Source organism: Chlorocebus sabaeus, chromosome 11, assembly GCF_047675955.1.
Source record: "Chlorocebus sabaeus isolate Y175 chromosome 11, mChlSab1.0.hap1, whole genome shotgun sequence".
Lineage (NCBI taxonomy): Eukaryota > Metazoa > Chordata > Mammalia > Primates > Cercopithecidae > Chlorocebus > Chlorocebus sabaeus.
Window position 1 is genome coordinate 50,434,703 of NC_132914.1, and position 10,899 is coordinate 50,445,601.

The 10,899-nt window shown below is 51.2% G+C and overlaps 1 protein-coding gene across 1 annotated transcript; it reads right to left on the minus strand.

The window, feature by feature from the left end:
* Positions 1-939: 939 nt before the first annotated feature.
* Positions 940-7,645, minus strand: KRT3 (keratin 3). The gene is made up of 9 exons (XM_008003347.3): positions 6,708-7,645; positions 5,418-5,638; positions 4,447-4,507; positions 3,995-4,090; positions 3,515-3,679; positions 2,970-3,095; positions 2,485-2,705; positions 2,111-2,145; positions 940-1,633 (listed from the first exon to the last, which is right to left on the minus strand). Exons 1-9 carry the CDS (start codon positions 7,368-7,370, stop codon positions 1,278-1,280), a joined length of 1,944 nt encoding a protein of 647 aa, XP_008001538.3. The 5' UTR covers positions 7,371-7,645; the 3' UTR covers positions 940-1,277.
* Positions 7,646-10,899: the final 3,254 nt, after the last annotated feature.

Below are 10,899 nucleotides of genomic sequence, written 5' to 3' on the forward strand. Positions count from 1 at the left end.
TAGACTTGGGATGCAGGGCTTCATTCCCAGCTCAGGCATTCACATGCTATAAGACCCTAGAGGAGTCACCCTTCCTCTCTGAGCCTCGGTCTTTTCATTTGGAAGCAAAGGCCTTGGACTCCTTGCTTCTGAGTCCTTTCCAGCAGTGACCTTTTGGACAGCACTCCCATGGCCAACTAACACATTCTCAGAACTTCTTGGTGCAGGGCAGAGGCCAGGATGACAAGAACTCTCATGGCTGGTGCACATACTTTCAGGCCCCAAGTGCATGCACAGTGCTTAGGGGCAAGAATGGGGGCCTCTGCAGGAAATGCTGGATTCAAGGAAGCTAACAGGTTTTCCTTGCTACTGAACTTCTTAGAAACTCTAATATGTGCTCCAAAAAGAAGATGTAATGGGCGTGGAACCTTTTATTGCAGAGTGTCTCGACGGAATGGTGTTCCTGGGTCAGACTTTGAATAGGCTGCTCTGGGGAAACCTCTCCATCCCTGGGCTTCCAGCAGCCTGCACTTTCCCGGAGCACTTTGATGGGGGAAAAGCTTTCACGATGTCAGCTGGAGTGAGAATCAACACCAAGGGAAGAAACCCTCTGTCCCCAAGGCCCTCTTAGTTCCCCCACATGAGAGAAGGCAGGGAGGAGATAGATGTCTGCATGGCCCAGCCTTCACCACCAAGGACGGTGAGGGTACACAGGGTACGCAGCATCCGGGAGCAGAACCTCTCCCTCCCCACAGTGCTCACAGAATAATGAACAACCGGATCCGCACAACGTATGAAGAAGACAAACTGCCTCTGTTTCAGAGGAAGAGTTCTCCAGCTGCTCTGTGGATCACAGAGCCCACATGGGAGAGGCAGAGGCAGGGAGGCCAGGGAGGTGACCAGGGAGCTCAGTGCCCTGAGGAGAAGGTCATGGAACGAATACTCAGAGGCCCGGAGTGAAACAGTGCACTTTATTGGCGAAAGAGCGGAGGGGCGGAGGGGGCTGTGTGCTATATACATCAGAGCTGTAGTGAGGATCCCACCCAGGGAAGGGATCCCGGGGCAGCAGAAGGTGACGGCCTAGGCCACACCTGTACAATCACAGGCACAGGCTGAAGCCAGAGAGGGGAGCCTGAAATTCTCGTGACTGGGCTTGGCCAGGGATCTGGAAGGAGGAGCAAGAGGCCACCAACCTTCCAGCGCAGAGCCACGTTCTTGGGAAGCTGGGGGTGTTGCCGATATGGGGGCGTGGGGAGCGGAGGGGAAGCGCGGGTGGCTGCGATGCTGATGCGTACTCTTTATCTGGAGTAGCGCTGAGAGGACTGGGAGGACTGGGAGAACTTGATGCTGCCGCCCCGGTTGCTGGCAGAGCTGAAGCCCCCACCACTGACTCCATAGCGGGCACCGGAGCTGGAGCCAAAGCCGCTGCCACCGCTGAAACCGCCACTGCTGCCGCCACCAAATCCACCGCCGATTCCACCGCCGATTCCACCGCCGATTCCACCGCCGATTCCACCGCCGCCTCCCCGGCCAAAGCCACTGCTTGAGCCTCCGCCCGCGCCAAGGCCACCTCCTAAGCCACCGCCCACGCCTCCGCCGTAACCGCCTGCATAGCCACCTGCGGAGGCGGAAGTCGTGCTGCTGCTGACCACGGCTGTGGGGGAGAGGACAGGACAGTGATCAGCGCCGGCGCCCAGGCCGGCTGCTGTGTTATCATCAATGATCCACCAGGCCCGGGACTATCCAGAGCTGACCAAGGAAGCTTTGCACAGGATAGTCACAACGAGCCGTTCCATGGCCACTAGCTACTCACTCCCCTGCCATTAAGCCATTATGAATTAGCCAGTGGTTCCTCCCACAGTACAATCTTGATGACCCCCTGGGAGGGGATCTAGCTCTGAATTTCTCCTCTCATCAAGGGGCCCCCTATGGATCTTCCACATTGGCCGTTGAAGCCTATCAAAAGTGCCCTGAACCCAGAACAATTACAAAAGCCAATGGCTTCCCTCTCCTCTCCCAGAAAACCCCTCCAACTTCCATAAAAATATGTTTAAATTAGTTGCCACTACCCTGAATTAGTGCAGATACTTCAGAATTAACTCTCATTTTCTTGGCTACTTTCGGTACTTACAGATGCTGACAGCGCTGGGACACTCTCCAGACATCCTGTTTGAGAAGACAAGAGAAAGTAGGCCCCGTCACAAAGCACACACCAACAAGTCCATGGACCAAGGGCATGAATAGCAACCAGAGCTGAACCGAGAAGCCTGGCACATCAGTAAACTTTCTCCACCCCTCTTTGGGCTGTAGCAAGGACAGCCTGTGGGCACCCGTTGCATAAGTGCTTTGGCTGCCTGGGAAGGAGTGGGCTGGTAGAGGTAAATGCTTCACTGCAAAACCTCTCTTTATATAGCAGGGCTCCATCCCCAGTTACTTGGTCACTTATCTGGCCTTTGACATATGACTTGAGACAGGGGGTGCGGGAAGACGGGACTAGAGGCTCACCTGTACTCCTCACCCTCCAGCAGCTTGTGGTAGGTAGCAATCTCCACATCCAGGGCCAGCTTGACATTCATCAGCTCCTGGTAGTCACGTAGCAGCCGCGCCAGGTCGTCCTTTGCCTGCTGTAGAGCAGCCTGCAGCTCTTGGAGCTTGGCATTGGCATCCTTGAGGGCCATCTCCCCACGCTGCTCAGCCTCCACAATGGCTGTCTGCAGGTTGGCATTCTGGGGCAAGGGAGATAGGAGGGACAAGCTCAGTAAGAGGGCCCCAGGCCCTTCCTTACCTGCAATGGATTATCCCATCTTAAAGTCAGGGAACATTCCTCCTCCCCTAGTGCCTCCATCTTATCTCCATTTGTGGAGCTAGTGCCCTGTGGGTCAGCCAGCCTGAGATGACCTCCAGACATCTATTCCAAGGGAGGAGTCCTGAAATCCTAGCCCCCACCCCTCAGCAGTCATCCCAGGAGCCAGCATCCATGACCATCCCACCTGCTTCTTGATACTCTCGATCTCTGCCCGCAGCCTCTGGATCATTCTGTTGAGCTCTATGATTTCGCTCTTGGTATTTCTTAAGTCATCCCCATGCCTGCCAGCTGTGGTCTGTAGCTCCCCCAACTAGAGAACAGAAGGGAAGATGGGGTATTCCTGCAGCTTTGATTGAATTGTTTCTATACCTACAACATCACCCACCAAACCTTGAGAAGCTCAATAAGCATTTGCTAAAATGACTGCATTGTGTTTCGGCAGGGACACCACCAAGGCAGCAGGAAAGAGAACGTCTGGGTTGTTGTGGTAGAAGATTTTCCTGCCCTGTAGTTCCTGAGCAAGCTGGAGTCAGTCCCACATAGCAGGCAACCAGCTCCCCCAGGGGCAAGACTTTCTGCAACTGAACCACCATTAGAAGGATGTCTTCAGAGGGTAAAACCAAAAGTCATTCACCCAGTGACCACTGGGATCTCACCACCCAGCTGTCCAATAGGCCACAGCCTCTCTGAAACCTCCAGTGGATCCTCTAAGAGGTGCCTAGCACCCACCTTGGTCTGGTACAGGGCCTCAGCTTCAGCCTTGCTTCTCTGAGCGATATCCTCATACTGTGCACGAACTTCAGCGATGATGCTGTCCAGGTCCAGGGAGCGATTATTGTCCATGGACAGCACCACAGATGTGTCACTGATGTGGCTCTGCATCTGAGACAGCTCCTGTCAACACAGAGGGAGCTTGTTCACTTTTGGGGTCTCTATAACAAGCACACAGGGCCCTGAGAGACTCCTGATCAACAGTCTCATTCACTGATTCCTTGCTCCACATGTGTATCAGCCACACTCTGTCCCCAGCCCCCCAGCCACTCAGAGAACCCCATGTCTGCAGCCTATCCTGTGGAATCCCTTCCAACGGTCCTCTTCTCCAGGCTCATCCCAGATGTCTTCTGGGGCCTAGATACCAAAATACACCAGCCTCAAATCTGGAAACATCTCACTCTCCCTCTGTCCCTTCTTAGTAGGTAACATCCTCACAGCATCGTAGAGGGTCCTCAGGAAGTTGATCTCATCTATCAGGGCATCCACTTTGGCCTGAAGCTCCACCTTTTTCATATAGGCACCATCCACATCCTGAGAAAAGAAGAGCATAAAGGCCTTATTCCCCCAAGGAACAAACAACAAACCACAACTGCAGCAAGAAACAGCAGAGGGGACTGGTGAAGTGATGATCCTTGTCCAAAACCAGTCTCCACTTGAACGGGCAATTTGTATCTCATTAGGATGGTCTAAGTTCAATCCTACTTAAAAACTAGAGACTGATTAACTGACTCTTTTAGGGATCTTCCAGACTAAGGTGCACCTGACTTCTGTTTATTGCTCCAAAGGCCTGAACTTGGCAGCTCTGTGGCAGTGGAGTGAGGAGATTCCCCCAACCCAGCCAGACACCTGCAGCTACAAGCCTCGGAAACCTCACATACAGCCCTTACCTTCTTCAGAGTCACAAATTCATTCTCAGCAGCTGTACGTTTATTAATTTCATCCTCATATCTGTGTGAGAAAAAAAGAAACAGCTGAGTTTGGTTTTGAGGTCATCGTAAACACCATTGCTCCCTGGAACTCTGAAAGTTCATCTCTTCCGTTCCTCCATCCCTATCCCACCCCTCTCAGATGAGCACGTCCTCTTTACTATCTCCCTGTTAGTTAGGGAGACCAACCATGTCAATTTGCCCAGGCAAACTGTCTGGCTTTAGCACTAAAAGTTCTGCATCCCAGGAAACCCCTTAGTCCCAGGCAAACCTCTGGATAGTTGATCACCATACCACGAGTTGTCCCAGAATCTTTCGGATGCCAGAACCAGGATCTTCCCCAACCGGGCTCATGAGAAAATGCTTCCCCCACTCTAAACTCATCCGTTTTTTTTGTTTGTTTGTTTGTTTTTGTTTTTGTTTTGTTTTGTTTTTAGACATAATCTCGCCCTGTCGCCCAGGCTGGAGTGCAGTGGTGCAATCTTGGCTCACTGCAACTTCCATCTCCAGGGTTCAAGCAATTCTGTTGCCTCAGCCACCCGAGTATCTGGGATTACAGGTGTGTACCACCACACCCAGCTAATTTTTGTATTTTTAGTACAGATGAGATTTCACCATGTTGGCCAAGCTGGTCTCAAACCCCTAATCTCAAATGATTTGCCCACCTCGGCCTCCCAGAGTGCTGGGATTACAGGCATGAGCCACCATGCCCAGCCTAAACTCATCCCTCTTGCCAATTTTATTTGCAAAGCACTATGCTTGGAGAAGGAAGGTGAGGGGAAACTGAATGAACCAAGTTGTCCTTCGTGAAGGTAAGGAGAGGGAAACGGGCCAGGTGACACCACTGCCTAGAAGTCAGGAGGCATGTAGAAGGGGCCAAGACTCTGAGACAGGGTGGGCCATGGCATCTTCCCACTCCTCCCGTCACTCACTTTTTCTTGAAGTCCTCCACCAGGTCCTGCATGTTCCTCATCTCAGAGTCCAGGCGCCCTCTCTCCCCGAGGATGTTGTCCAGGTAGCTCCGCAGGTAGTTGATGTGATTCTCAAAAAGAGGCTCAAGATTGTCGGTGCCTGAGATGGAACTTGTGCTCTGCTGCTGGAGCAGGTTCCACTTGGTCTCCAGGACCTTGTTCTGTTGCTCCAGGAACCGCACCTGCAATGGTTGCAGGAAGCAACATCAGGTAACACTTGTAGCAGAGGAGCAGAGGGGCCTTCACTCCGGTAGGACCAGGTGTCTATCTCCTGGGCCCCCAGCACAAAGGCCTATAAAGTATGCAAAGATAGGTTCCTACTGTAGTCAGAGAGATTATGGTCAGATGGGTGATCAGTCAGGACACTACACTTGCAGTGTGGTTCGGAAAGTCACAAAGGAAGGGGAAACCAGAAGTGACTCCTACCGGAAAGCAATAGAATTGTAAGGTTGACCCCTTGGTGCTCCTGAGGACTTCATGACCCTATCTCAACTTTCAAAACTACAGTACACTCTGCAAAAATGCACATAAACCTCAGCAGCACCATTTCCACCCATGACTCTACTGACATGTTAGCTCTTCAAAAACAGTGAAGTGATGCTGGGAAGCGACGCTGGCTGGCATGCCGTAGTTAGCGTGACAACACCTCTCTTGAGCCTGGAGGGACAGCAGCCCCATGAGAGCTGTCCTGGTCTGGAGAAGCTCACCGAGCACTCTTGTCTTCCTGACTAGGCTGAGTAGGAGTGCACAGTCACCTATTTCTCTGCACTCCCTTGGGACTAAGGTTCTTATGCTCCTAATCCCTCATCCAGGTGATCAGCCTCCTCTGCCTGGCACAGCAACATGTAGGGGAAAGGGCTTCCTGGAAAGCTCAGAGGACAGCTTATATTTGAAAAGCCTCCCATTCTCAGTGGACCCTTCCCTGATGGTGGCCGTGGCCTTTGCCTTGGGTTGCCTGCCCTGCCAGCCTGGGCCTCAGTAAGACAATGACTGGAAGTTTCAGCAGAGGTTCCGACAAACAGGATGTGCAGTGCTCAGGTCCAAATAGGGGACTGTTTTCTTTCTACACCTCCCCTCACTTGACCATGTGGACAAACTCCTCAACCCTGAATATCTTCCCAGACCCTAGAGTTCCACCTAACTCCTCACCCTCTAGTCTGGCCCATCCAAGACACATTTAAACACTGTGTCCCAAAGATCAAATTCAAAGTCTCCAGCCCAGGAAGGGACGGCCAGTCAGAGCTTCATCACCTTGTCAATGAAGGAGGCAAACTTGTTGTTGAGGGTCTTGATCTGTTCCCGCTCCTGGGCCTTTACTTGTCCAATCTGGGGGTCGATCTCCACATTGAGGGGCTGCAGGAGACTCTGGTTTACAGTCACTTCCTGAATTCCCCCAGGAAAGCCCCCAGGGCCAAAGCCACCAGGACTGCCAAAGCTGCCGGGCCCACCAAACCCACCAGCTCCACCAAAGCCACCAGGACCACCAAAGCCACCAGCTCCACCAAAGCCACCAGCCCCTCCAAAGCCACCAGCCCCTCCAAAGCCACCAGCTCCACCAAAGCCACCTCCCATTCCTCTGACACCACCAAAGCCACCACCAAAGCCACCTCCATAGCCACCCCCAAAGCCACCTCCATAGCCACCTGCAAAGCCACAGCTGCTACGGCCTCCCCCAAAGCCTCCAGCCCGGGAGCCACCAGCTGCCACACTGACGGAGATGCTTTTGTTGCCACCCAGGTTGTAGAGGCTGCGACTGCCAAAGCCACCTGCTCCGCTCCGGAAGCCACAGGCCCCTCCACCAGCTCCCCCAGAGCGGGTCACATAGCTCATCCTGCTGCTGCCGGAGACCACGGCAGAGCGGCCGGAGAAACCCTGGCTCCCGCCACCAGATGTCTTGCTGGCTTGTCTGCTCATGGTGAAGAGCTTGGTGAAGAGAAGAGTGTAAGTTAAGCAGGGACACTGACAGTCAGAGGAAGAGGGACGGGAACTGAAGACCTGTGCAAAATAAATCCTTTTATATACATTTGAGGAGGTTGTTGGGCTCAAGCGAAGGAGAGATAATTAATCCCAAATATTCATGGGTTGGGTTTGCCTCCAAGGCAATAAGTTTATTCATGGCTACCAAACACACCTTGAAAATAATCTGAAATGGTAAAAGTGTTAAGGTGGCAGGCTTACCTGGCGAGGGGGTGGTGCCTGGCATTGCCCCATGTTTGGGCATGGCCTCCTCCTAGCTTTGTCTGACAGGACCCAGGAGGCACACTCACCTGCATCAGGTGCTCAGCAGCCGTCCCTCTGCCTGTTAGCTGTCCCTGGGCCCCGCAGAGCTGTGCCCAGCTCTGGAAAGGATAGAGTGGAGGCGTGAGGAGGTTCTGCTTCTCTGAGCAGTAGAGACAGTGGAGCCCACTCACAGCTCTGGGAAAGCGTCTTAATGGAAGGATTGATGCAGGTCTCTCCACGATTACTGAGTGCACAGTATGTGCCCAGCTCTGTGCTGGGCTTTGGGATGAAGCGCTGACCTCTCCTTCTCCCTTCCTGGAAACAAAGCCCAGAACTATCACAAATATGCCTCCTGGGTTCTCCCTACACCCCAAGCTTTAGTTCAGGAGGTAGTGTTGTTTTGGTTTATGACTATCTTCGGAGAAAAAGTCAAGTTAACACCTGTGCATGTTGACCAGACACTGGCAAAATCCAACATGCCTAATGTTTGTTTATCTTTAAAACTTCCCAAAGAAATTTTACACTATTACACATCTCGGGGTTTCTCTATGACTTCCTTTCTTGCTCCCCACATTTTGGCATTTCTCTGGTTTTAGCTTAAGGCCTAGGAAACAAGAAACTCAAACATCAAGTCAACAACAAATTCAGCAAATATTTACAGACTGCCGAATGTGTGCCAGGCCCTGTGCAAAACCCTGGAGACCCAGTCATGGACAAGACACACAGGGCCCCTGTGGGACCTTTTTCTGGTTGAGAGATGTGCTCCTGAGAGTCGCCCATGCCCCTCTAAACACCGATCTGGCAGAGCCAGATCTGGCAGAGCTGGCAGCACTGTGGAACATGTCTGACTCCAAAAGCCTGAAACTCTGCCTGTCTGGGATTGTCCAGAAGCTTATGACTGGGCTTAGTTTGTCCAAGAGAAAAGCCATCCTGCTCACTCTGGAGCTGGCCAAGTTAGCTGCTTATCTCTCCAGGACAGGCCTTTTTTTGTTCTGTCTGCTGCACATTGGGCCCTTCTAAGGGTGTGGTCTGTATGGCCCTGGCAGGAGCCTCCTTAGAATTGGGGAAAGGACAGAGACTTCAACACCCACTGGTTAGGGCTGGGAGTGGCCCAAGTGCAAAGGAAATGAAATTTTCTTCAGTGGCCTGGTTCTTCCATTTTATCCGTATCTCTCCCATGTGTTACCTGCCAGGCTATGCAACATCCTAGCTCCTCCCCAGGATAAAACCATAAGCTCTCCAGGAGTTTCCAGTCTTGTTAATACACTGGGTCCCTTGGACCAAAGCACAGTGCTTGGCCAATAGTAAGTGCCATAAAGTTTGGTTTGTTGAAAAAATGAATGAGTCCATCAATTAATTATTAATGAATTAATGGTTAAGCCCTTTTACTGGATTACAACCAGATAAAACTGGTTGAAAGCTAGTTCAACTCCCATTGCATGAGGTAGCACAAGCTAATTGAGATTATTTCAATGTGAGGTATCCAGACTTCTCAAATTTGGTGTTCAGATTTAGAAAAATGTACATGCAAAATGAATGTCACCTCCTCAGGGGGGGAAAAAAGTAGAATCACAGAATCAAGAACCAATCAATCAAGAATCAACCAATTACAGAATCAAGTTGAAGTTGACTGGATGTTCCAGGTCACACAATCTGTCCCGTTCATTGCTGGGATCCCCTCTCCAGCATCTCTGACTTATATCCTTGATTTTCTGTGAGTTCTGCCCATGGACTGTGAAGTTAGCCCTGACCCAGAGGGTGACCACACAGGCTCCTCTCCTCTTTGCTCCCTCAGAGGCAATGAACCAATCCCAGGGCTAGATGAGATCCTCCCCATAAGTAAGTACGACCAAGGCTGTTTAAATTCTATGCATTTCAGCATCACTAACCATAAAAGATGACCAATCATCTCTGACCCTCTAGATCTCACGGGAACATAGCTAGATGCATGAAATATCTGCCAGTGTTTCAAGAAACATATCACGAGGCCAAGTGTGGTGGCTCACGCCTGTAACCCCAGCACTTGGCAAGGCTGAGGTGGGCAGATTGCTTGAGCCCAGGAGTTTCAGACCAGCCTTGGAAACATGGCAAAACACCATTTCTACAAAAAAATACAAAGATTAGCCAGGTGTGGTGTCATGTGCTTGTAGACCCAGGTGCTCGAGAGGCTGAGGTTGGAGGATCACTTGAGCCTGGGAGGTCAAGGCTGCAGTGAGCTATGATTGCACCATGGCACTCCAGCCTGGACAACAGAACAAGACCATTCTCAACAAAAAAAAAAAGGAAACATATTACAAAAATTAGGCCATATTTTTTCTTATAATATCTAAGAGAGCAGGATGGAGGACGTGCCTTTATGCCAGACAGAAATGAGGCTGCTGCTTGGTCAGGTGTGGGGCCTAGGTTCCAGGGCAGTGAGTCTCTAGGAATTCTTAAACCCGTAGTGATTCAGGGTACTTAGTGCCCCCAGTGAGGGAGATCTCAGCCATTGCCAGAGCCCACTGATTCTGAATCATGCTTGTCATTCCTTTAGAAGGAATTATCTTGGAGAAGAATCTTGGAGAAGCAACATCACAATCACTGTTGTCATCAGCTAGTCCTGGGTCTGGGACCTCCCCAACAGATGGTGGAAGGAAAGGGAAGAATGGCATAATCTATACTTACTCTTGGGGTCGGGATAGCAGAGAAGACATGGCTTGGCCTTTGAGAGGACAGGGAGCAAAACAAAGATTGGGGAATACATTTGCAGGACTAGAATGTCAATTCTGATCAGAGTTGTAAGTGAAGGAAGTGGTGGAAGGGGAGGAGATAATCAGTGAGTTGAAATTCTTATTGGTTGGGCCCAGTCCTCTAAACTTGGAGGGCCTAATAAACACTTTGAGAAAATAGAGTTGGTTTACAGTCACCTCCAACACCTGAATGATCTGAAGTTTATTAACTAAGCTCCTTAAGTGCTTTCTCCCTGGAGAGAAGAGTGAGTCACTGGATTGCAATGTGTGAAATCAGAGACTCATAGGGTGCTATGGCCAGGAGACTCTCTAGTCCACTCCTCTACCTCGAGGCAGAATCCACCTGGCCACTCCTACTCTTCAAGATCCCCATGGAAGGCAATTCATCAAATCTCCTAACTTGCCTAGGCCAGCAAGACCCCACCCTGACCCAAGGAAGGCCTTCATGGATCTAGCTTTCAGGCCTTCCACTCCATTCCATGGGAGCCCAACTC